Source organism: Pteropus medius, unplaced genomic scaffold (assembly GCF_902729225.1).
Source record: "Pteropus medius unplaced genomic scaffold, Ma_sr-lr_union100, whole genome shotgun sequence".
Taxonomy (NCBI): domain Eukaryota; kingdom Metazoa; phylum Chordata; class Mammalia; order Chiroptera; family Pteropodidae; genus Pteropus; species Pteropus medius.
In genome coordinates this window covers 3,025,056-3,051,882 of record NW_024352784.1, presented here as the reverse complement: position 1 = coordinate 3,051,882, position 26,827 = coordinate 3,025,056, and the positions used below count along the sequence as shown (strand labels likewise).

General features: G+C 44.5%; 1 protein-coding gene across 2 annotated transcripts in view; it reads left to right on the top strand.

The window, feature by feature from the left end:
* The window catches only part of CLPB (ClpB family mitochondrial disaggregase), a 128,908-nt gene that overhangs the window by 75,957 nt on the left and 26,124 nt on the right, over positions 1-26,827 (top strand). For both annotated transcript variants that reach the window (XM_039847957.1, XM_039847958.1), the window contains 2 exons: positions 12,573-12,670; positions 23,904-24,018. In XM_039847957.1, coding sequence (XP_039703891.1) covers positions 12,573-12,670; positions 23,904-24,018 — 213 coding nt within the window. The remainder of the gene's footprint in view (positions 1-12,572; positions 12,671-23,903; positions 24,019-26,827) is intronic.

Here is a 26,827-nt window from a genome sequence, read left to right as displayed (position 1 = left end):
TTTATGAGGGAGATGAGTAATTCCTTCAGCCTTGATGGGAGTTGAAAAGAAAACATCAGCAGGTGAACGGGTCCTGTGCCTAGAACTGTGGCCTGTGGCGTTTAATATCATAGTTAAAAGTAGTTAAAAATACTCCCTCTCTACTCCTGATTCTTGTTAACCCGGGAAGGGCAATTAGCAAAAATATTTCATTGGTTTCGGTTGCAAGTGTTCTCAAAGCCAACTCTAAATAATGTCTCCAGTCCTCCTTAAGGTTCAAGTGAAAGTGTGTCTATTTGAGTATACTTTATTTCAGTGAGCCTGGCGCAACCACTACTTTATTGTACTTCTCGTGCAAGCAGAAGGCTTTCCGTAGCTTTGGGAATAAACATGTGACTGGGAGCATAAGCCATTTCTTGATAACCCCTCTTTCCTGCTATGGACATTAGGCTAAGATTGGTCAACAGAAGCTTAAACATCTGGTCAGCTCAGTCCTTTGGGGTGGTTGGTGTTTTATAGACAACCCATCAAGATTGATTGGCCTTGTAACTGAATTAGCCAGATGTGTGGGCATTGTGTGCCCTTTCCTCAGCCTCCCTTCAATGTTGTTAGATGGAAGCAGACATGCGATTAGCATGTTTGAAGATGATGTGTTTTAGTGCATGAACAAAGGCTGTCGCCTACTGCAGAGACTGTGGCTCTTCCCCAGACGTCAGCAGTATAATTATGACTGCTAAATTCAGCCCAGACCCCAGGCTCGGGTGCCTTGGTCTCAGCTGTCATTTGCAGGAGGGGGAGGTGGGGTACAGAAGCCCAGGGACTCAGGCTCTTATTATAGTCCACTTTGAACTCTGCTTTATCCAGAGCCTTTCCCTCCCCACTGACAATTGCTCCCAGCTGCTTTCTGGTCACAGAGCCTGCTGCCACCTCTGGGGGTAGTCAGTGCTGGATTGTGGGGAGAGGGAGAAATAGGGCTGGCCTCCTAAAAGCCCACAACTTCCAGGAACTTGCCCAAAATGAAAATGAACTGACCGTCCCCAGACTTGCAGTGCATATGTCTCATACTATTATTCCTCATCTAAAAAACCCCTGCCTTAGGTTTGCATTGAACAGAAATCCTTGGCAGGAATTTTTGCTTTTGCCCTTTCCTCACCTAAGTCTGTATATGAAGTATTTTTGAACATGCATTTGCATGCTTTTGTACCACCTCTTTTCTACCCAGACTAGCCTGCATATTTGTCTTAGAACAAATCAGGCATTTTCCTACCTCTAATTCTCTGCTGATGCTTAATATTCTGTAGACATCTCATGTTCAATGTATCCAAACCCAGCCCTCCTCAAACTGTCTTCCGTATTCCCTGTTTTGTGAATGGCATCGTCATCTACCTCTCACCCAAACAAGAGTGTATTATAAGAAAGTCTGATGACTTTGCACTCACTTTCCACAAAGCCCATCTTTCTTAGAATTTTTTCTCAGGTCCATCTTCTCTCCTCTGTCCCCACTATACTAGTTCAGATTTCATCACTCACGTCTGGACTAGTGTAACAGCCTTTTTGTTAGTCTCCCTGTCTCCAGGCTCCCTTCATATCATCCTGTAGCTCAGACAACAAAACCGTGTGACTCCCTTGTTTGAAAACCTTCAGCAGTTCCCAGTGCCTGTAAACTGAGCTCAGATGTCTAACCCAGCATGCAATTCTCTGAAGCCTATCATGAATATTCTGTAACCGTTTCTACAAGTGGGCCTGGGGAGTTAGGAACAGTCATTGCCATAGGCCCACTCAATGCTCACTCCCTCTTTTCTTCCTCCAAACCTTTGCTCTTTTACCTTTCTCTTCCTGGGATGCCCTTTCCCCACTTACACACCTATCAAGCTTACATAGTCTTCAAGAGCCAGCTCATTTATATTTTTCCGTGTAGCTTTCCCTGGTTTGCTTACATAAAGAATCACTTCTTACTCTGTAACCCCACAACAATTTGGGGAGGCTATTTTATTGTTTTAAAGATTACAGTTAAAGCTTCAAAAAACAGAGCTTAACATGTATCTCCTCCTTACACACCGTCTACCCCCAGCTCCTTGGATTCTGCTGCCAGTAGCCCTGGCCAGGTCTCTAACCTGTAGAAGGCCTCCCCAGTCTCCCTTCTGTCTGCTAGATGCGGCGGCTGGCTCTCTGCTCAATACCACATTTCTGCACATGTACCATTGATGAGATGTTTTGTAGGAAGGAATGCTTAATAATAGTAACTATAGTAAAAATAACAATAGGTATCATTTGAGTCCTTACTGTGTATCAGGCCCTGCACTAAAGCTTTTATCTCTTTTAAAATTTAAAATAACTCTGAGTTTGATATTATTATTATCTACATAAACAGATTCACTAGGCTATTAAGTAGCCTAACCAAATTCTACTACTGGTAAGTAGCAGAGCCATTGTTGGAATATCTGTAATTATAATCTCAAGAGCTGAATTCCAGTTCGTGTCCCCAGAGCCTATACAGGGACTGGCATAAAGTAGGTGCTCTGGAATTTCGGTTATTTGATGAATGGATGGACGGATGGATGGATGGATGGATTGATGGATGGATGGATGGATGGATGAATGAATCAAGTGTTCTTCCACTGAACTTGCCTTCAGGCTTAAGAGCAACTAGCTAAAGCATCTGTAGATTATGCCAAAAAGTATGGATTTTGTCTCATCTCCTAATGCCCGGTTGTACACAGACATGTTCCTTCCCACTCAGTAACAAACTGCCTGGAACTCTTTCCTGGCTCATATTTACAAGAGAATGTGATAAATTTCGTATTGATCTCTCCTGTTCCACTGTAAATTTTGCAAAAGATGATTAAATAGAGCAATAGAGTCTGCAGGCATTGTGGCTCAATATGTTGTGGAGTGGCGTATCGACCTCCTCCATCCAAAGGCAGCCAGCGCCTATCCCTGCTGCCCCAGACCAGTAATTAAAATCCTGTGAGACTGGGATTTAAAATCCAATCATATCCCTGAATCAAGCCTTCTAGCCTCCCCATGTGATGAGTGCAATAAGGTAACGGCAGGAGCATGTTTATGTCTGTGCTGAAGCAGTCCCTATAGGGTGGGTAAGAAATGGAGAGTTGGGTAGCCCTGCTGGCTAAATCACTTCACCCTGACACCACAGCCACTTGTAAGACAATCTGTAGGTACATAAACAAGTCTCGGCCAAAGACCAAATTCAGACTGTAAGAGCAAAATATCATGCACAAAAAAAAAATCACAAATTGTGTTTCAGTGCACACTTCTATTTCCACAGCCAGTTGTTGGTTTAAGCAAGTGATTTGGCTTTGATTAGATTCTTTGTGGCCTTTAGTAGCCAAATATGTGTTTGAATTTCCACAGGAACTCTTTGATTTACACTAAGCTGAAGCCAACCTTCCCGGTGCTGAGGCCTGTAGTCAAGACATGAGATACTATTAAAATAAACTTGTCCATCTCCTCCCAGCAGGATCAGGAGCTCCTTGAGAGCCAGGACAGTGAGTGTCTTCTTTTTCGCCTTTGTATACCTAGCAAGGTGCCAGACACATAGGAGGCTCTCAAAAAGTATCTTTGAGTGAATGAACACAAATTAATAGTCTTGAAAACCTGTAAACTGATGTGTATGTAGTAAGTCAACCTACTGAGTGATCGTCCACTCAGTGCCTGAACACTTCCTTTTCATTTGCTCCTGAAGCTGCTCAGAGTCTATCTTTAGATGTTCTGATGGTTAGAAATTTCTTATATTCAGCCAAAATATGCTTCCAAGAGTCTTAATGTTATCATTGGGCTTACGTAGAATGAATCTAATCCCTACTTTACATGATGACCCTTCTGGTACCTGAAAATGCAGGCATGTTCTCTGAGCTATCTTTTCTCTAGCCCAAACCTCCAGTTCCTTAAACTGTTATTCTTACATGGCTCTAAACTCTTTCATATTTTGATCACTCTTCCCAGAGCAATCTTCGCTTAGTCTTTCTTCTGAAACCCAGGACTTCCCATTTATCTTCATTACTTTTACCTCATCTGTTTTGGCTCTTAGTGTCAGTCTTCCACCAGGTGTATTTGGTACCCTTCCCACCCTAATATGACACCTGCAGATTTGATGAACAGGCCATCACTGTGATGTTCGTGTCATGAATAAACATGCTAAACAGGACCAGGCCTGTTTACTGCCACTGGAAACTTTCTTCCAAGTCATCTCTGGTCTGTCAGTCACTGTGCCCTCCCACTTTGTCTGGTTAGCCCCCAGTCATTTACTAACCCTTCACACTTAACTGTGGATTTAGCCCACTTTTCTCCATCATGTCCTCAGGGTTGTCCTGAGGCATCCCATCAAATATCTGATGAAGTCTACATTTGCCCTAACTGCATCTGATTGAGTGAATAGGTAATCCTGATGAAGAAAAGAAATGAGGTTATTCTGGCATAACTTGGTTTGGTGAATACATCCTGATGCTTAATGATCATCACCATTTCCTTCTCTAGGCATTCACAAGCATCCCTTTAGTAACACTCTGATTCTGAAGACAAGACATATATATGAAAAATGTGTGATCAGATAATTGCATTAGAGGTCCAAAGAAAGAAGTGACCCATGTAGGCAGGAATGGTCTGTGAAAGCTTCAGGGCAGGGAAATGGAACCAAGCTTTGCAGAATGTAGGGTCTGCATGGTAGGCACAGGAGATTTTGACACCACTGAAGAGAACAGTGACAGCACAATGTAGTCCAGTCCTTCGGGTCATTGCTGGAACTGAAAGCTCAGGAGTGGGGCCCAGGACAGTGCAGGCTTATGGAAAGATCCCTGGACTAGAAGGTTTCTAGCTTATGTTCTCCCATTCACAGTCTCCATGACCATGGGCTCTACCCTTATCTTTCCCAGGCTTCTCAGTCTTTTTGTTCTTAGTGCTTAACTCAGTGCAGAACCTTCTGCTCTCCTCTAGCTGATGCTGTGGTTTCCCATCTCCCTAGCTACATAGTGTGGCTCCCTTGTGTGGTGGGGAGAGAGGTCATCATCTTCATATCCTTGTTCCCCTACGCCACATTGTACTGTCATTGTTTCTGTCCCTGTGTGTCTCCCACCAGTCTGGGTTTTGCCCAAGAACAAGAACCAGTCTGATTCCACTCTGCCCAGTCCCTGGCCCAGCTTTAGTGCTCAATGGATTTTAATAGAATGACCAACTCCAGCCGTGAAGCAATAGCTATCTGTTTTATGAACTTGAGAAATCCACCTCTCTGAAGGCAAGAGATCCCACCATCAGGGAGTTAGGACTTCTATATGACCTTCTGGGAGGTCAGTATGTGTAGATCACCATTCCCCTGGCCCCCAGACAGGAAAGCCCTGCATAGGAGGAAAAGGAGCCCCTTTCTACAAAGCCGTCTACCCCAAATCTACCTCTGGAAAGTCCCCTATCTTGGCTTTGGACCATCTGAGCACACTGGAAGGGAAAAGAAAAAATGATTTTTCTCTCTTTTTGAGTCATTAAGCCTTTGGAAGGTAGCATTATGTGGTGGAAACCCAGACCTGGGTTCTTCTCAAAAACAAAAACAACTTTTATTATGTAAGATTCCAAATATCTACAAAAGAGAGAATAATATAATAAATCCCTGCATTAAATCCCAGCTTTACTGTTCATCTGCTGTGTGACCGTGGGAAATTATTTCAGCTCTCTGAACCTCTGCTTCCTCAGAGTCTTTGTATAGTGAATAATTCAAACTATATAAAGGCCTCATCCCCAGCAAATGTTAGCCCATTTCCTTTCACCTTGCTTTTCTGCCAGACTCAGTTAAATCATCTGTAAATGAAAAAATAATACCCCTCCTGCTTTATTCACCAAATTATTAAGAACTAAATACGTGGAAGTAGTTGGCACAAGGTATGGCACCTAAAATGCTCAGTAAAGGTTCTTGTTACAGAGGAGGCATATCTGCAGGTGAACATGTACTTATGTATACATATGTTGAGACTGCTCAGTGGCATGGTCTATGGGAGAAGCTCAGAATAAGCTGTCAGGACACCAGTTTCTGTTCCTAGTTCTGCTGTGCTTCCTGCGGCATTCTGGACAGGGCTCTCCTCTCTCACCTTCAACCCTTAGGAATACACAGGGGAATTGGTCCATCTCAGACCTGAGGAACTACGTACAGACTGACCGCGAATGGGGATGGACTCCCAGGAAAGGGAGAGAATACGGAGGACAACAGGAGCCTAGGGATAGGGGGAATACCGAGAGCTGCAGGGGTAGGAAAAGCTTCCCAGAGAAGAGGCCTGGAAGAATAAGTAATAAGGTAGACAAGGGGCGGGGTTGCAGGACTGAGGAGTGGCCCAAACAACTGTGGGAATGCCTGTGGAGACAGGGCAGGTGCATGGCTTCTCTGATGTGGGTCATTGTCTGTCTATCTGTCTGTCTGTCTGTCTGTCTCTCTCTCTCTCTCTCTCTCTGCTTCTTGATGGGAGTTCACAACCAAAAAGTCTAGCTCATTGCACATCTCTGATCATGGGAAAGATTTCCCTTATATTTAACAACAACTTCTAATTGAAGATAGTAAGCAGACTGTTGAAATAGTGAAAATCAGGATGAGGTGGTAAAGAAGCAAGCAGTCAAAATGGAAAGAGAGAGTGAATGTAAAAGTTATTACAAAGAACATTGTACAGCCTGTACAATCCTTTTTTCAATCATTTTTGAACTTTTTATCTTATTCTGTCCAAACAAAACTCCTAAAGATAGGTAGGGCAGCAATCATTACCACCAGAGACGCAAAGCAAGTGCCTGGATCACACACCCAGGGAACGGTAACCCCCACCCCCACTGGCTCCCAGTCCAGTGCTCTTTTACAGGGCTAGGAGCCAGCTGCTTGTAAGCGGAGGGTCACGGAAACTGCAGTGGTGGGAGATCTGGATCACTGGAAGGTAGTGTGGCTGATAGAACCTTGGTGGGTATGACAACTATAGGGGGTAACCATGTCAATAATAAAAGCCTAATTTATTTGTATAGGGCAGTTATTATTGTTTTTTTTAAAGCCCTCTTAATACACATTATCTCCTTTGATATTCACTGAGGTAGGCAGAGAGCTTGGACAGGGTAATGTCAAGGGAGCGGGGAGTAACAAGCCTCCTCTCGCACCCCAACCCCAGCTTGTAAGCTGTTCCTACAAGCACTGAGAAGATCTGAATCCCGCCCTCCACTCTGATTTCAGCACTCTCCCCAGGAAGGGCACATGGGCCTCTCTCTCCAACCACTTCCTCTCCACTTCCCACCTACAGAGCATAGACAGTGTTAAGGCCTGAGGTGACCTAAGCAGAGAAATATCTAGGACCAACAAAGAGACTAGGGACTTTGGCCTATAAGAACTGTAGGGACATGGTCACACACTTGCTGTCAGAAGGCTCTTCTGAGGCAGAAAGAATGGCCATGTTGTGGGTGGCCTCAGAAGATAGCACCTATAAAAAGTCCTTGGTTTAGTAAATCTTACTGAACACTTGTTGTATGCTAGGCCCTTTGCTGGGTAGCAAGGATATAGCAGTGGATCAGACATGGTCCCTGACTTCTAAGAGCTCTCAGTCTTGGTTGGAGACAGACTTTTAATGTAGAGTGATCAGTGCAGTAAGATAGAAGAAGGACCAGTGGAAGCACGGAGGATGGTACCATACCTAGGGGGTGCGAGAAGACAAACTTTCCTAGAGAACTGGGTCTTCAAAGATGAACTGGTATTTTCAGGAAGACCAAGGTGAGAGTGGAGTTGGAGAGAGAAGTTGGGGCGCATATGAAAAGGATCTGCCCTCAGTTTAGTGGGAGAAACCTCTTCAGGGCCATGAGCTTGGGGCTGCGTTCTAAGCATATTCAGGGAAGCCAGGGTGACCACCTGCTTTGGATGTAGTAGAGAGAAGTCACTTCTTAGGGAATTGGCAGAGCTCACTATTAAGGACTTTTTCTTCTTGGAAAGTTTATGATTGTGTCAAACCAAAGGCAAGCCGGAGAAGAGCAGTGGGCTTCCTGGGCCCCCGTAGGCCAGGCTTTCTCTCTCACCAACACCATTTCCACTGCCATACTCTGCCTTGGGTGATGAGACCAAGCCAGCCACTAGCACCAACCAAGACCAGCCCATGACCACCCACCCCCTACCCTACTTTCCTGGCCCAAGCCCTATTGAAAAATTCCCCAGAATCTGAAAGAATTCAAGACAAATGGTTAAGAGGATGGAGTTAATAAAATTTGAAAAATTGAGGCCTGTCACTCTACTAAACTTTTTTCAATACCACTGACAGAAACATATTTCCCCAATGAGTGACCTTCCACAGCTGTAGCGGGTAGGCGCAGCCGCAGCAGTGCTGCCAGGAAGCCAGTCTGCTATTTATCAAATATTATAAGCTGGGACACACTAATCTGGAGCAGGGATAGGAGGGGAGGGGTCCTGCACTATACTGCCTGGGGTGCTCCAGGTGTTGGCCCCAGCCCCAGACAGCCAGTGGGAGGTGACGGATGGCCTGCGATTAGAACTCCCCACCTCTGTCCAGCCTTCTCACTTGCTCCCAGAGGCCTGACCCTCTAGACCAGCTGCTCGGCCTGGAGGGGCCCTGGGTGGGAGGCAAGGGGAGGTCAGGCCAGGGCACGAGCCATCCCGATGCCCCCTGAGAGGGCAGGCGGGTGAGGCCCAACGTGGTTATTTATTGGAGTGTAATGGTTTGTGGCCGTTGGTCCTGGAGGTGAAATCGATCAGTTTTAGAAGTCAGGTTCTATCAATTATTATAGCAATTAGTCAATTCAGAGCATCAGAGCAAGGGTGTGGGGGCTGGGGGGTAATATTAGATGGACATTATCTATGGTGCCCCCACCTCAGCCTTCCTAAAGTGCGAACATACATGCTACCCTGAGGCTCCAGAACCTTGGGGAACCTGGCTGGCTTCCCCCCTCAGAAGTGGCTGGGGTGGAGCCTGACTGATAGCCTCTTGGGCTGGAGACAGGTCCAGCACTGCTTTAAAAGGTATCCCTGTACTGGCTGGCCCAGGTGCAGAGATGTCCTACCTGTCCCCATCCAATCCTTTATGAGAAGTGACATGACTCTTACTAGAAATTACTCAGTGGCCAATGTTTATGGCACACATTTTTCATTCTGTAAGCAAATATAGATCACTGACAGCACTTGTTTGAAGCGGTTAATCTCACGCTCTGTTCTCCCACTGTCTTCTCTCACCTTGTCTTTCTCTTCCCCCTCCCCTCCCCTCTCCCTTTTTTTTTCTCTGTTCCTTATCCATTTCTCTTCTCTTTGCTCCTTTTTTCTTTGCCTTCTAGAGGTCTCTCCCTGGTCTCCCTCCCGCTCCAGCCCATATCTAGTGTCAGAGCTCCCATGGAGGCTGCCAAAGAAAGGAGAGGCCTTTCCACTGCTTAATTGTAGTTCCCTTTCTGCCCTGGCTGTGGTCTAGGAGCTTTGAGGGAAGGAGAGGATGCTGTCTACCACTGGCCCCAGCCCTTGCAAAGCCCCTCAGTGCTGAGCACCAGAGAGAACAGGAGTGGGCTGGGAAGGCCAGGCAAACAAGCCCCTTAATACTCCCTGAGCCCCCACAGTACTGTCTGTCCGTCCTGCCTTCAGCACACTGATCACACTCAACCTGAGTTATAGTTGTGTGGCCATCTCTCATTCCTGTCAGTTTCTGAAGAGCTGGAGTTGTGCCTAGATGTGAACTATAGGCAGCACCTAATCTTGAAGAGCCTGCAGAAGGGACAGAGAAGGAATGGTCACAGGGGTGTGAGGAAAACCTGAAAAAGTGATTTTATAGCACTCTAAGGAGAGTGGCCAAGATTTCAGTTGCTACAGAGTGGTCAAGAAATATAAAAAAACGATTCCTTGACTTTGCCAGTCATCCTGCTTACAGGCCCATGCAGATACAACGTTCCTAGTAAGTACCAACAGAAATGAAAGAAAGAGGCTCCAACTCTCTGAGGACTTGCCTACTAGTTAGGAAGAGCACAGACACCCTCCTTACTAGGAAGGTTATACTTTCTCATGTAAGCAGTGAAAAGCTACTGAAGGATTTTTTAGTGGGAATGTGTCATGGCCACCCTGGTGGGAGTGTAGAGAATTGGAGTTAAAACCTGGGATGGATTTGATTCCTGGTCCAAGGAAGTATCACCAGCTTTGTGACCTTGGGCTGGAGACAGCACTGCTTTAAAAGGCATTATTTCACTGCTCAAAGCCCAGTTTCCATGTCTGTAGCATGGGAATTTTAATTCTTACTCCTTAGGATAATCATAAAGATTAAATGATATAATGTATATAAAGTACAGAATACAGAGGCTGGCATACAGTAAGTGTTTAATAAATACCAGCAGCTATTATTGTCACTATTTATATATCCAAGAGACATGAAAACATATATTCACGTAAAGATTTGTATACAGATATTCATAGCAGCATTATTCATAATGGCCATATGGGAGAAACAACCCAAATGTTCATCAGCTGATGAATGGATAAACAAAAAGTGTGTATCCACACCGTGGGATATTATTCAGCCATAAAAAGGAATGAAGTACAAGCTACATTTATGTTAGCTTGCTAAATGAAAGAACCCAGACACAAAAAGCCACATATTGTATGTTTCCATTTATACGAAATGTCAAATAAAGGCAAATTTATAGAGACAAAAAGTAGACAATGGTTGCTGGGGTTGGAGTGAATGGGGGGATTGTCTCTGATAGTGGTTATGGGGTCTCTTTTTGAGATGATGAAAATAATCTAGAATTAGATAGTGGTGATGGTTGTATGACCTTATAAATATATGTAAAATCACTAAATCGTATACTTTAAAAGGTATGTGAATTATCTCAATTAAAAATTATATATATTATTAATTATGTATACTAATATTTTATAGCAAATTCCTATTAGAAAATAGAATTTTCTAATAGGATATATAATATATAAATATTATATATTTATATATATAATATATAAATATATAAATATTATATATTTATATATAAATATATACTATATTTATTATTATATATTTATTATTATAATTAAATAATATATTTATTATTATAATTATATATTTATATTTATATATGTATATATATAAATAGAATATATAAAAATATCAGTTTTTTCTTACCGATAATAAGTTTCCTTGTCCCGGATCATACTTCTCACTCTCTGCACCTTTCCCATCCTCCTCCCACCCCTCTTCCACTGCAGCCCTGGCAGACAGCCACATGTAAAGTCTTAATAAATGTTTGCTATTGCTGATAAGTTTATAGGCCTTTAAGAAGCAGAGAGCTTCGATATGAATGATTTTATATCATGATATAAATGTTTCCACAGTCTGGGATTGAAAAATGCTGATTTTTACTGTTCATCAACAAATGGTGGCTAGACACAAACACACATACACACACAGAGCCAGGCCCCATACTGACATGACCTTGCCTATGTATTTAGTGTCCCGATCACATCCATTACATCCTTATGGCAGGGACTAAGTCTTAACCTTTCTATATTTCTAGAGAACACTTTCCTAGCAAGAAAGATCAAGAAGTGTTCCATTTAACACGTAGTTCTTGAGCATCTGCCGTGTTCAGGCACAGCTTGCTTAAGTTTCTCTCCTCCTGCCTTGAGAAGAATACCTTTAGAACAGGGCCGGATCTGATTCTTCTGTGTACCCAAGCCCCACTCATTCAAGGTTTGCCAAATTGAATGAAACGGACAGTTTTTGAAGAGGGTAATGAGGTGCTCAGACCTGGGCTTTGGAAAGGAAATTCTGACAGCATGGGGGTCAGAGTAGCCTTTCCTCCATACCTGCCTGGCCTTTGCACACTGTAAACACTTTATAGAGGCTCATTAGCTGCCAGCACTTAAAAGAAGATAGGTACATGGCCCCTGGCAAGCTCCTTCTTTCTGTTATAGTTAAAATTCTTTGCCATCCAATCACAGGAGCTAATAATGCCTGGAAGAAAGCCTGCCCACAGGCACACAGTCACCAACAGCCAGCATTGGTAAGAGCATCCAAGTCACTGGATGCCACTCCCTTCCAGAGGACTCAGCTGACTGGCAGTCAGGAAATGCCAGAGGCAAAAGACCATTAAAGGAGAGAGAAGAACCGAGTAGAAAAAAGGGGGCCTTTTCATTGTTGCTTGAGACATTCTGTGCTTTAGGAAAGAACCCTTTTATATGATTTTTTATAAATGAATATTTATCTGTATGCAAATGAGTTGGATAATAGTATTTTAACGACTAATACATTAGTATTGGGGTATATTAATCTATGTGTTTGGTATATTTGTTAGCATGTCCAGCTGTGTGTATTTGTATGTGCAACACATCTGTGTGTGGTAGTATGGGTAGTATGTTTCTGCACATGTGGGGGCCCCAATACTCAGACCTCTGTTTCAGAGAAGACTAAGAACCTTCCTCTCAGAGTAGCTTGGCATGTTTTTCCCTCCATTCTAAAATCTCTTAGGTTTTTGTTGCTCCATATTTCCAAGGGCGTTCCTAACACTAAAATCAGGGCCCAAGTCACCTCTGAGAAAAGGCTAAGGTCCCACTGATCGCTCATAGAGCCTCTGACAATTTCTCTTTCTCCTCCTGCCAGGAGCCAACCCCCTACAGAGGAATGAAATGGGACACACACCCTTGGATTATGCCAGAGAAGGGGAAGTGATGAAGCTTCTAAGGACTTCTGAGGTCAAGGTAAGTCTTAGATAAAGGAGAAGGCCTATGGGCACTCTGTGACACACTGAATCTTTCACTCATTAAATTATGTCAGGCCCCACACCAAAGGCCACTTTTCCTCAGGTGATTATTGTCTGTTTAAATATAAATCCAACCCCCAATCTCATCAAGAATAGGAAACTGTCCCTGTCAGACCAGGAAGAGGCCTGGACCACTTCTGGCTTCTGAGGATTTACTTTCAAATTCAGTTTTTGAGGTGATGGACCTTCCAACTTCTTTTCCTAGGAGGAGGGCTAGTGAGATAAAATCTTTAGACCAAGTACTATTTCTGGAGGCCTCATGCATTCTGTAGCCTCATTAAGCAATCTTTTCCTGTCATCACTCTTCTAGAACCATTCCCTAACCCCTCCTCTCCACACACACTTCAGAGAACTTGGTATAGTCTGAGTCAAAAAAACATCATCTTAACTTAATCTTCTCAACCAAACTTTTGAACTCCCTAAAACCAGGGCTGCCTTCTGCTCCTCCTAGCCACCAAGCTGTAACTCAGGAACTACGTGGCAGAATCCAAGAACTAGAATCACAAATCTCAGAGCTGGCAGAGATCTCAGAAATCATCAAGTCCAATGATCAGAAATTTTATCAAAGCCCAAACAAATAAATCAGAGGAAAGTAGAGCTTTTCTGGTTGAAGGAGAGGTGAACCTCTTCCTTCCCTGACCTATCCCTTCCCTCCTGGGCAGCCTCTATGGAGGCTCTGCTATGGGTCAAACATTTTTAATTTCTGAAACCTAAATCAGATTCGTTTTACTTCTAGGAATATTGGAGCCCAGGGTGTGATGTGGCTTGCCTTTGGTCCCAGAGTAAGTTAGCATCAAAACTGAAAATTAATAGACTTGAGCAAAGTAGGTTCACTGGCAGGACTGGAACTGGAACAGCTGGTTTCTGACTCTTTCTTATGCTCTTCTTAGCATCATGGAGTCTCTTGTTGGCAAATTGGCTAAAGTGCCCTAGGATGATTCAGTGTAGCAGGTCCCACCTAGTGGCAAATATTCTCTGTGTCTTGAGTTAGAGCACAGGTCACTGGACTGAGACAGACAGGATGTGGGTTGTGATCCCAGCTCTGCTACTCACCGGCTAGGTAACCTTGGGCTAACACTTCCCTTCATTGAAGCTCAGTTTACCTCTGTGAAATGAAAACATTGGACTAAATGGTTTTTAAGTTTCCATTCACTATATGATTGTGTATCAGTCAGAATGAACTAGATTATGCTATTATAACAACTTTAAATTTCAGTTGTTTAAAACAACAAAGATTTATTTTTGCTTCATGCTGTATATCCATCGTGGGTCGGCAGGGAGGTCTCTGCTCATCATAGGCATTCAGGTACCCAAGTGGCAGAACATCCTCCCTCTGGAATGTTGTTCTTTACTTGCCAGAGGGAAAAGAATTTTCTAGAAGATCTTGAATCTGCAGTTTAATGCTCAGCCTGGAAGTAGGACCCTCTACTTCCTTGTATAACTCATTGGAGATACTAATCCATGTTTCCACCCAATCACAAGGAGACAAAGAAGAATGATCCTACCATGTGCCTAGAAGGGGAAGAATTGGAAATATTTGGCAACAGGCATTAACCACAGTTTGTCTCCTTGGGATCCTTAATAACTGTCTTGCAGTAGTTCCCTCCAGAGAAGGGAAGGAGTTAGGAAGGAGGACTGGCTTTAACAGCACATTCAGAGGGGCACTTGGAAGCAAGAAGAGCAAAAATTCCAGAGAGCAAGCACTTCCCTCCCTTTGTTCAGACTCCCTACCCATAGGAGCAGCCTTGAAAGTAAGATCAGCTACCCCAGGTGCCTTAAGGAAATCCCTAAACATGTTTCAGATAACCTCAGGGACTGCACTCCAGTCATTATCTCCCTTTTCAGGCCTAATTACTCTCCCATGAAAGCAAGTGCTTCCCTTGGCCGAGAGTACTCATGGTATGTCAGGTGATATGACATAGGGTAGGCGCTGATCTGGTCATGTAAAGCAAGAGAACAGCCTCTTGGTGCCAGCACAGATGGAGGGGTTAGAGCTGCTAAGGGACCCTTAACAAAATTTGGCTGCCCAAGAAATGGCTTGATGTTGGTCATATTAGTACAGGCTTGTGTTCCTTTGTGCTGATCAGACCCTTCTAGACCATGGAGGGCAATTGCAGACACTACTTTCTGAGTAGACTGAGCTCTTAGATTGTACAGAGGAGGGCAGTAAGAGTGCAAGAGGAACTGTGCCCTAAGAAAAGGCTGAAAGCAGCAGGGGCATCTGGCCCGGAGAGGAGAGACTGCACGTAGGCACAGGAACAGCTGTGAATAGGAGGGGAAGAGATTGATTCAGCAGCAAAGTTAGGACAGAGCCAAGCTTAGAGGGGGCAGCTGCAAGGAGGATCTCTTTAACAGAGCTGTTGCATTGTGCAAGGGGCAGCTCGTAGAGGCTAGATGACCACTTAGAGCCAGCCCAGGGCTTCTGTAGCCTCTCAGCTGGAAGACTGTTTTTCTGTCATCAGCTCTCTATACTTGATCCCTTCAGCCAGTCTGGACTTCCTCTATCTGGAATGTCCAGCTGTCCACTGAGCATCTCCACCTGATTGTTCTGCCATCACATTAGATTCTGCCCAGGTGAACTGCATCTCCACAACACTGTCTTTCCCTCAGTTGCTTAGCATCTGCGTAGTCACCCATTCTATCTGCTCTGCTTTTTTCCTCCAAGCTACAAAAACGAGCTCTTCAAAATTGTGAGGCAGAGTTTCTAGGGAAGAACACTGCTTTAGAATTGGGTTCTGTGTCCCTTTCCCTAGTAAGCAGCAGCTGCTCCTGAGTTTAGGCCCTATGTCTGTAATGTAATGACTCAGGCCTGGAGGGTGCTAAGGCTCCAGTCTGAGACCTCATCTCTTTGTCTAGACATGGGTTACTGCCACTCTGATCTTATCTTAAGGCTTTTCTATCCATCTAGTATCCCCTGCCACCCAGCTCAGCCTCTTCCACCTTCACCCAATACTCCGTAGTCAAATATGTGCTCATTATTGAAAATCTGTAATTATAAAAGTCATCTGTCCCATTACAGAAAATTTTGAAAGTAGAAGAAAGTAAAATGAAGAGAAGTAAATAATTCAGGACATATTCACAAATGATATCTATACGCGAGGTTCTGGGTTATGTGGGAAGAAGACAGATGGCGAAACACTCAAGGAGCTCACAGTCTGACAAGGAGATAAGCATGTGACCCCTGACACTACTGAGTCATCAGTCCCAGGAAACCCAGGGACTGTGAAAACCCAGATGCGGCTTCTAATCCTATGGGAGATCAAGGAAAACTTCCTGGAGGAGACATCAACTGAACTGAATCTCAATCAAAAACATTCTTGCCCTACCAGCTCTATATAACCACTATTAATATTTGTAATTATTTATAATAATAGTATGTACCATTTATTGAATTTATCTAGGCACTATGCCAGATACTCTATATTTTTTCTAATCCTGTAACATATTCATAAAGCAGTTCTTATTATCACCATTTTACAGATTGGAAAACTGAAGCTGAAAGAAAGCAGGTGGCTTACAAAAAATCAAGTTATAAGTAACTATTGGGATATGAATCAGAGATCTACTCTTATGGTACTACACTTACCTTTTCCGGACATACCTTATGTATTTATGTAGATAGCCCTTTTTTTTTAACCTGGATGACAGCTTACTGTATATACCAGGGGTCTCAAACTGGGAGCCATGTTTTATTTTGCCAACCCAGATTTTTTTAAAATGTGAATGTAATGCCTTAGAGATTGGAATGTGGACTCTCCAGCCACAGGCCCTCCCATTCCTTATTGTATTATGTATTTACCTGTCAGACATTTATATTTTCTGTGTGGCCCCGAAGGTGTTTGAGTTATGATCCTAGTTTCATATTTAGAATCTGCTTTTTTTACTTAATATTATTTCTTGATGATTTTCCTATTTTAAAATTATCCATAAGCGTAATTTTAATTTTATTTCACCTTTTAAAATTCATTGCTTGTCTAAGAATCTCCATCACCTTAAGTGGCCTAAATGAGTTTCTCCTCACTGCTGGTTTCCTCAGTTCTCTCAGTATTCTCTGCATATGGAAGCCTCTTTGGGGCCCCTGAGAGAATCTAGAGGTAAATGAAACCCAGCCCCTGGCCCCTGAGCTGGCCGTCTGGGAGAGGAGGGTGGCAGGAGACAGGCACTCCTAGCTCTAATACCCACAGACTGACTTGTGCCTTAGGAGTGGTACACACAGAGTTTGTGGGGGCTCCAAGAAAGCATGAATCTCCTCCAGGAAGAAAGAACAGGGGCAGGCTTCATAGAGAAAGTAGACTGTGTTCTCACTTTGAAAGATTTCTCTAGATGGAAAGTTTAATACTTAAAGCTTAGACCATTTTCACATCTTAACTAAGAGACGAAGGAGAGCTAGAAATATATCTCTGTGCATATGATGGCAGATAAAACAAAAATATGGGGAGCTATTCCATGATGAATATTCAGCTGAGGGGGACGTGCTGGTGCCAGCCCGCGTCTCTACTCCAGATCCTCACTCCACCGAGACTCACGAGGAATTTATTGCTCATTTTAATCACACCCAGAGAATGAATTGGCAGGAATATTAGGCAGATAGACCTATCATATATATTTTATTTGCATATCCCAGTGACAGAATCACAAGCACATTTCCTATCTCTATATTTTTTCATTTGCTTCAGGGGTAGCTGGGGATGCAGTACTCCCCTGGGCCTGCATTCAAGGCTGCAAGCCTGGGTGCTCCCATCAGAGCTGAGGGAATCTTTCCGAGAGGGAAGGGGTAAGGTACGCAGGGGAGGGTAAGAAGGTTATGTTGCTCCTGGCTTAGGATGAAGAGACCCCTTCTCTACCTTGCTTAGTCTGCTCCCTGCTGCACATCTCACTTCAAGTGCCAGTGAGCCATTTGCCTGGCCCTATGCTTGGCCCTGTGAGGATGACAGTACCATTTGACCTTCTTTACAGCTTTACTATGGGCCAGACACAGCACTCCATGCTTTATAGAGACAGGCTTTTGCTTTCTCTTTATTTTTAACTTCTTAAAAACTTTTTATTGAAATACATTTGTATAAAGTGCACATATCATAAATATACAAATCACTGTATCTTCATAAACTAAACACGCCCGATCAAGAAATAGACTATTACAGGCACTCAGAAGCCCACCTTATACTCCCTTTCAGTCACTCCCCATCCCCCAAAGGTAAGCATTATCTTGAGTTATTTTACTTTTATTTTTATATAATTTCAAAAATAGTTCAGTGAATTCCTATAAACCCTTCACCCAGATTACTGATGTTTAACACTTTATCACACTTGCTTTATTACTTACATATGCATAAATAATATATATATAGAGAGAAAGATATTCTTTTCTGAATCTTTTGAGAGTAAGTTATATATATGATGCCCTTTACTCCTAAATGCTTGTATGAATTTCCTAAAAAATAACATTTCTTACATAACCTCAGTACAATCCTTAGAATCGGAGCATTAATATTGATGCTAACTAATCTATAGATGTGATTCAGATTTTACCAGTTTTCCCTTCTCATGAAAAGAAAATTCTGGATCACAAGTTAAATTCAGTTTTCATGTCTCTTTAGTCTCCTGTAATCTAGAACAATTCTTCAGTCTTCATGACCTTGACATTCTAATGGGTACAAACTGGTTATTTTGTAGATAGACTGTCCTTCAATCTGGGTTTGTCTAATGTTTCCTTATAATTGAACTCAGATCCTCTATTAATGGCAAGAACACCCTCTGTTGTTTATTTTCAGTAAATTCATTAGGTAGCCCTCTGCTAAAAGTAGAGATATGAAATTTCTGTTTTAAGTCTCTTCTCCCTAAATAGACTCTGAACTCCCTGAAGGCAGGGAACAGGTTTTCTCTTATCTCCAGGGTGGAAAGTACAGGCACTGGAGTCAGACTACAGAGGTTAGTTAGTGTTCTGTCTTTATTACTTGTTACTAGTGGAACCTTCCTTTAATTTACTTTATCTCCATACGGTGAGGGAGGAGATACTCTGAACTTCATAGGGCTGTGAGGATTAAAACAGCTGATCTCAAATCAGGCAAGATTCATCAATAGATACTAAAAACCTAGTGAATGGAAGTTTGAAGAGTAATAGGATATTTACGTATCGTCTCAGAGTCTCACTTCACAAAATACTTATTAATTATGAAGAGAAAAATGATAGTGAAGAAACCTAGCACAGACCACCTTAACCAAGTGGTCAGAATTACTATCACCAGTTATAGGATACAGCAGCAGCATCTGCCTCCTGATATGATACACTGAGAAGAACACAACTCATTTTCTCACTTTAGCCGCTGCTTCCCCCTCTTAAACATCTCTCACCAGTCTTGTCTCTGGATCAACCCCGTTATTTTCAGAGGAGTGACATGATCCGATTTACACCTTAAAAATATCACTCTGGTAGCAAAAGGAGAATGGTCTGAAAGAGAGGAGAGTGGAATCTGGGGTGCTGACATAGTGTTCACCAAGTCTGATGGGACTGATGCCTGCTCTGTGCCCAGCTTTCCTCTATGGAGATGTGTACCTTATAAGCTAGTTCAAGAGACTTTCAAGTCCCTTGGGTGCCTCTGTCATCCCCCAATCTCCTCTCTGATCTGCTTTGCATCCCCCAGACTCCTTTGTTGGATCCCCTGGGCTCCTCTTGTCATCATTCCCCCCACTCAGGGTTCTTTCCATCACCCCCAAGTTTCATCTGGTGCCCCTTGCCTCCTGGTTCCCTTTGTGGGCCTCCCTACCCAGCCCTCTCTGACATCCCCGGATTTGAGGCATGGTAGAAGCCCTGACTAACGTGAATTGGGATTGCAGTCGGAGAGTCGGGAGGATGGGGCATATCTGAGTTTTTGAGCAGCCAGTGTGCTTTGTGGCCCTGAACAACCGTAAGAGGTAAACTGCAGTTTGACCTCTTTTCTCTTCCCTCCTTCATACCTATTTCATTCTTGCCTAAGGTCTCATTATGCCTACCATCCCTGCCCCAGCTACCCTCTCAGTAAACACACTACCAGGTTCTTTATCAGACCTATTTCCTGAGGGATACCCAGTAGTAGAGGTGCCTGACATACCCCTTCTCCTTGTAACCCTCCCCCACAGAGCCATTCAGCCCAGCCACCCACCTCCGATCAAGCCCAACTAGGCTTTGCCTCGGTCTCCCAGCCCTTTCCTGTAAATGCACTCATAGCCAGGAGGGGTGCCATATTAAATCAAGAATGATAGAAACCAGTGGCCACAATTTTCCAGCCAAGATGCAGCATAGGGAGCTGGTTGCTGCTGGCTCCAGGTGAGGGCTTCTGAAGCTAATTGCATATGGCTTTTATTAAGATGATCACTCCTCCACTCCTGCTTTCTTGGGTGGCTTCTTCATAGTGCCTCTCAGCCCAGTGCCCTCTACTAGACCACCTGCCTGTCTTCTGTAGTGGAGCTCTATCAAAGTACGGCCTTGACCTAAGTCCCTGTAGCCTTCCTCCTCATCTCCTCAAAAAAACAGAAAGAATAGTAGCCCACATTTATTGAGCCCTTACCAAGTCCCTTCTCCCATTCACCTCTTCCTCTTTCCCAAGAAGAATATATACAGGCCAAGTATTTTCCTTGTCTAAATTCTTCCATGAGCTAGCTTTTCACAAGCCTGGGCTCATAGCTCATGCCTTAAAAAGTCATTTATTGAAAACTTTTTTTTTAGTACAAAGTCTGTGCTAAGTATTAGGAAAAGAGCATGAAGCATAACCTTCTACCTGGTTTAATCCCAGTGTCCTCTACATTTTTATCCAAAATTCTGATGCATTTTCAGAAGTTTTTCTAAATGGATATTTAGGACTCCAGGCTGGTGGAGAATCAGAGTGTGCTCAGATTTAGGCCATAGGTCAAATCTTTCCCAGGACCATTTAGAAAGCTCTTGAGAAACCAGCCAGATCACAGTGTAAGCTTTCTCCCATGCTCACCCCCATAGAAGTCAAAGACCCTTTCCCCTTGCCCAAGAAAATAACAGGAATTCTAGGACAACCTAAAATCATGACACTGAAGAAGAGTTACAGGAAGTAGAAGAAATGTTTCCCTGGTGAAGACTTAAGGAAGCCACAATAATGATACCCAAATCAAAGTGGCAGGTAAAGTCATGTTAGGCTTGGCCTTTAGCAAAGGAAAAACGTGTTCCATGAGGCCCTACAGATCAATGGATGGAAAGTACCTAGAGGCAGGTACTTCTCTACCACATAAGGAAAACTAACAGGCAGAGATAAGCTATTGTAGAGGTATCCCCAGAACCCTGGTCATGTTGGAACCGTATCCTGCAGACCTTGGTTTCCTAGGGGAAAGAGCATCAGGGGTCACTTCCAGTGCAGTGGGGGCACCCAAGTGGACCTAGCTCCCGGCTTCTGCTTGAGCCAGAGCAACTCTTCTCTTTATCTGTGGAGCTCCATGAAGGTTAAATTAGCTAAAAGAGTTCCAGTACAAAAAAAGGCACTAGGTTAGATAATCAGTTATCAAAATGCAGTGAAGGAGAAGGGAAGTAGCATTTATCAAAGGCCTCCCAAGGGACCAGGCACTGTGCTCTCCACCTGAGTCTCTCACATACTACTTCTACATACACACTCACTGTGTGCCAGAGATTCTGCCAAATGTTTTGTATACATTATCTCACCTAATCCTCACCAGCATCCCACAAGGGTCCTGCACGGTAGGCACAAGTACCATCCCTGTGTTAGAGATGAAATTAAAATTCAATGAGATGAAATAAATTCCCCAAGGTCAGCTAGTTAGTAGGTAGATGAGGTGAGGTTTGAATTCAGGTCTGTCTGGAGAAAAGTTTCTTTTTTGTGCCATACCACTTGTTCCACTGATGAGCCAAAAGAGGGGCCAAACTTCAGATGGAGGCAACTGTAAGAATTAAATATGACGCTATGTATAAAATGCTAAGTACAGTGCATGGCACACAGCGGCTAGTCCACAAATGGTAATTACCTCATTCAGCTGGCAACATGTATTGACTCCTTCTGTGCTAGGTGCTGGAGCTATAGAGATGAATAAAACATGGTCTTTGTCACTAAGGCCCTCATGGTCAAGAAAGGAAAGATAAACTGGCAGTTAAATAAGTGCTCCAGAGGTCCCAGAACCAGGGGCAGGTACAAGTCTTACAGCAGCCTTCTTAAACATTATGGTATTACAGCTGAGATCACCAGGGCGCTTAGAGGTAGGTGGGAATGGAGGAGACATTTGTGATGAGAGGGCAGTGTGAGCAAAAGGCCCAGAGGCAGGAATACCCATCACTGAGGGGAAATGAAACAGACCCAACAAACCCTCAGGGGCCAGCTTCTAAGCTTCAAGCTCCTTGTGCAGCCCACCTGACTGCAAGCCGGCCAGCTCGATAGCCAGGGCTATACCAGCTAGTCTGTGCCCCTCTCACCATCAGGGCCTTCCAGCCTAGTGGACCCAAGTGCTGAGAGGGGCTGGGTGGTTAGGGAAGAGGAGGAGGCAGATATATGACTGGAGTCGTCAGAGCCAGGTGATGTATGTGGCGCCTGAGGGAGCTGCACAGTGACACTCTGGATTCCAACCGGCAAGCGTCGCTCCACTGGGATCGGCGCCGAATTATTGCTCCATATGAAACCCCAGGACTGATGGGAGCTTTCAGTTACAGACTGATAGCAACAACCAAAATTGGATTGTTTGCTATTTATTTTTTTTTAACTTCTGTCAAGGTCACTACCATAACAGGAAAACACTGCCCAAGTAGCAGGTATTTTTCATCGACTCTGCCTTCAAGAGCAATCTGCAGCCACGACTTTTGTGACAAGGCCTTACCTTGGCAGCTCACTTTTTAGAAAGCCGTCAGTGTTACAGCAGTCTTAGGGGAAAGGAGCCTCCTGAAGACTCTATTCCAAGACTTGCTTCCTTCCTCCATCCCCTGGCTTCCACAAGACCTTTCTCGTGAGACTCACACACTCATTCCTCCCCAGCTGGTGTCCAGATCGTCCCATAGCTCCCACCTAGCCCAGTACTGTAGCTTCTTCAAAGTTTTCCATCTCCCAGAAAGCTCTCCTAAAACTGTTCCACACTTTATATATCCTTCCCTTCTCTTACACCACCCAGTATAGCTGTTAATTCTTCTTTATAGCTATCATCAAATTCATTTTTGCAGACATTCACTAGATGCCTCCTCCACTGTGCCAGGTCTTGTGCGAGTAATAGCAGTGAGTAAAAAACAGGGCCTGCCCTCAGGGAACTCATAATTGATTTAGAGAACAGATTAACAAACATGCAACAAACTTATTTGCATGTAGTTTGGGGTTTTGGGAGTTAGCGATGGGTACAGGGCTAGAAATGGGCACGCATGCTTTGGAACCATGAGGAAATGTTCGATTCTGCCTGAGAAATATTTACGTACAGACCCTGCCTCACCTCCCTTGCCCAACTTTGAGCTCCCCGAGGGCAAGGCCTGGCTCTCCTCTCCTCTTCTCTCCTCCTTCACAGCTTGACCAAGCTCAGGAGCCTCTGCCTTTTCTGAAATGGACCAAGACCCAGGTCAACGCATGCCAGGCACTAAGCATCAACTAGAACCTCCCAGGGGGCAGAGTACAGTTCTCCTCCCTGCCCCACCTTTCCATCATGGTGTTCACCTTACTGGGCACTTAGCAATTGCTGAATAATTATGTTTAACAATTGGTTTGAAAACCAAAAATATTTTCAAGAGGATAAGTAGAAAAGGAAAGGAACTTATATTTGTTAAGGACAACTACATGGCAGCCACGATGCTAGGTACATTACGTACATCATCATATTTAATCCCTGATTTACAGATAAAACTGAAGTAACTTGCTCCAGGTAAAAAGCACATTTTGTAAGTGATAAAGCTGGGATTCAAACCTAGGTCTTCTGTCAGACTTCAGAGTCAAGGATTAATTTACTAGTAGTACTTATTTTACTAGCAGGGTGAGCCAGGACACCTGGACAGTGGCCACCTGAGCTTACCTGAGCTTACCTGATAGGACAAGGGGGCAAGGAGAAGGACTGGACCGCCAGCGGTCATGAGCCAGAGCTATGCATCCTGACCTCCGGAGAGCCAGACCTGTGTTTTATCCCCTGGGGGGAATAGAATGAAATCAGGGTCTTACTGCGCCCTGCACTCTTGATCCACCTGTACTCTCTCCCCATAGTTCCAGGAGAAGCAGCGGAAGCGTGAGGCAGAGGAGCGGCGCCGCTTTCCACTGGAGCAGCGGCTGAAGGAACACATCATTGGCCAGGAGAGCGCCATCGCCACAGTGGGTGCAGGTGAGTATGTAAGATACTAGCCAGCGCCAAAAAGGGCAGGGGTAGCTCATGGTCTTCTGCAATGACGTGTATATCTTGCTGTTACCATACTGTGAAGAGGTGGCTAATAACACTACTATTTAACATTTGTTGAATATTGTCTATGTGCTAAGCATCATGATAAGCTCTTTGCATATGTTATGTAATTTAATCCTTACAGCAGTCCTGAGGTTGGTACCATTAAATTCCCATTTTACAGATGAGGAAGCTGAGACACAGAGCACTTAAATAATTGCTCAAGGCTGCTTCTCCTATGCTTATAATTTAACTCTGACCTTCATCTAGTCCACTGCCCCATGCACCCTCCCCCCTTTTCAGGTGGGGAAACAGATCCAGAAAGGAATAGAAGCTTATTCATCACTAGTAACGTAGCAGCTAAGCCAGAACTAGAACTTCTGTATTCTGCCACTGGCTCAGTTTTAGGGAAAACATCCTGAACAAGTCTTGAGTGCCTTCTTCTTCACCTCAGAAGCTCTTATGTTCCATACTTTGACCCCAGAGTGCCAGGCTAACTGCTGATGTAATCCCTAATCTAATGGCCCTACTGCCCTTGCCAGCCCCACTGGAGAAAAATGTAAAACTTGAGTTCTGCTCAAGATGGTGGCCTCACCGTTGTTCGCTAATTCAGGTGCATGACTCCCTGAGGGTGACCTCAGACAGATCTAGCAATGGCAGAGGAACCCATAGCTATCTTAGACAAGGTGGTAACCCCCAAGGCAGTGGTTCTCCAAGCATGGCCTCTGGATTAGCATCATCAGCATCCCCTGGGATCTTTTCAGAAATGCAGATGTCAGGGCTCACCCCAGACCTATGGAATAAGAAACCAGAGGGTGAGGCCCAGCAATCCATGTTTTAATAGGCCCTGCGGGCGATTCTGATGCTCAGCTCAATTTTTAATATCTCTGCTCTGCAGTATCTCCCACTCACATGTTGCTTACCTCTTTTCTCTAAGTATCTAGTCCCACCAGATGCAGTCCAGTGACTGCCAAGGACAGCACCAAATTCTGCTCACTGATAAAGGAGACGTCCAGCTAAAATTGTGGTGCCCCTTTGGGATATTCTGGGGTGGAATTGTCAGCCCTAGGAAACCAATTAGAGAAGTAATTGAAAAATGAAGGTGGTCGCCCCTGTGACACACTGAGCCCAGCCTGAACTCCATCATCCTTACATACACCAGTGGGACTCATGTGGCAGTTGTGAGCTTCTCATCAGGGGCCTGACCTCATCAACAGAGCTGCCTCACTAGCTAGAGGTCAGAAGGGTGCCTGCAGGCACATACAGGAGCCAGGGAACGCTTTTTTAAATATACAAGCCCCACTTCTCAGGCCCAAACCACACCAAGCTGCCCTTTTGGGTCTAGATACAGACATCTACCCTCAGTCACCATCTTGGAGATGGCAACCCCCCACTTTGCCAAGGTCATGTGTGAAGTGGACGGATGAAGATTTTGGGAGCTCTCAGGGGTTGAACAGAGAAGGAGTAGCCCATGGAAGAGATAGATTACCTGGGCAGAGATCTAAGAAAGCATCTTCTGCTGGAGTCTCCTGTCCATTTGGGCCAAAACCACAGCTGCCATTAAGTGTTCTTCCTCCACTTCTTACATGGCCCTTTTTCAGCAAGCTGTGTGCTCCTCTGACCTCCTGCTTCTAACCAGCTTCTTAAGCCCGTATGATGTGACACTTCCAGAAGTAGGAGTTGGGAGAGGGGGAGGAGGACAATGACATGGAAAGAATTCGACCAGCCTGGGCTCAAATAGTAGGTCAGCATTTAACAAGCTGTATATCTCAGGCTAGTCACTTAGCTTCTTTGAGCATCAGTTTCCTCACCTGTGTACTGGGGAGCTAGATCCAGACTGTCTGACTACAAAGCAGTGGTCCCCAACCTTTTCGGCACCAGGGACTAGAGCTCTTAATGAGAATCTAATGCCTGATGATCTGAGGTGGGGCTGAGGCAGTAAGACTAGAGCGGGGGAGTGGCTGCAAATATAGTTGAAGCTTCAATAGCTTGCCTGCTGCTCACCTCCTGCTGTGTGGCCCAATTTCTAACAGGCCACAGACTGTCCGTGGCCTGGGGGTTGAGGACCCCTGCTATAAAGCACATGTTCTTTCCAGTGTTTGCTAGACACCACTGAATAAAACCTAGTTCCTGTCCTTAAGATGTTTACCATCTAGGTTGGATACTGTGCTCTTTAGGTCGGGCTCACAACTATTTCCTTCAAGCTGGGGCTGATCCTTAGACCCAGCCCCGGGCTGGCCTCTTCCCCCTACCAATCTCTGCTGCCCCACCCACCTCTCTCTCTTTGCCATTGGCCCAGAGCAGGAGTAGATGGTTCAGCAACCCACCTCTCAGGAGCTGTCACAATATCTACCCAGAGTGCTTTGTTCTACCCAAAGCTCCATTCTGTCACCTAAATTCTGCCTCAGATCAGGAAGACCCTGCTCCTTGTCCTGTGGTATGTAGGTTGACCCTGCTGTTGCTCCAGTGGCCCCAGAGAAGACAGACTGTTGGGGCCTGGGCTGTGGAGTTGTTGCATTATCACCTTCATTGGTAAGGTGGTAACTGTGTGCCTGCTTTACTAGAAGCTCTGCAGCTAGAGATCACATTGATAATGGTCTGATAATGTTCAGCTACCTGCCCAGGTAATGCCTGAGGCACTCTCTGGGTCACAGTTTGTAGTAGGCAAGCAGCAGCCAGTGCCTCAGGACCTCAAGACTGAAGCGGATGCAAGAGAAGAAGGCAAATCTAGAGGGTAGGCCGGGCCTCCCTGGGT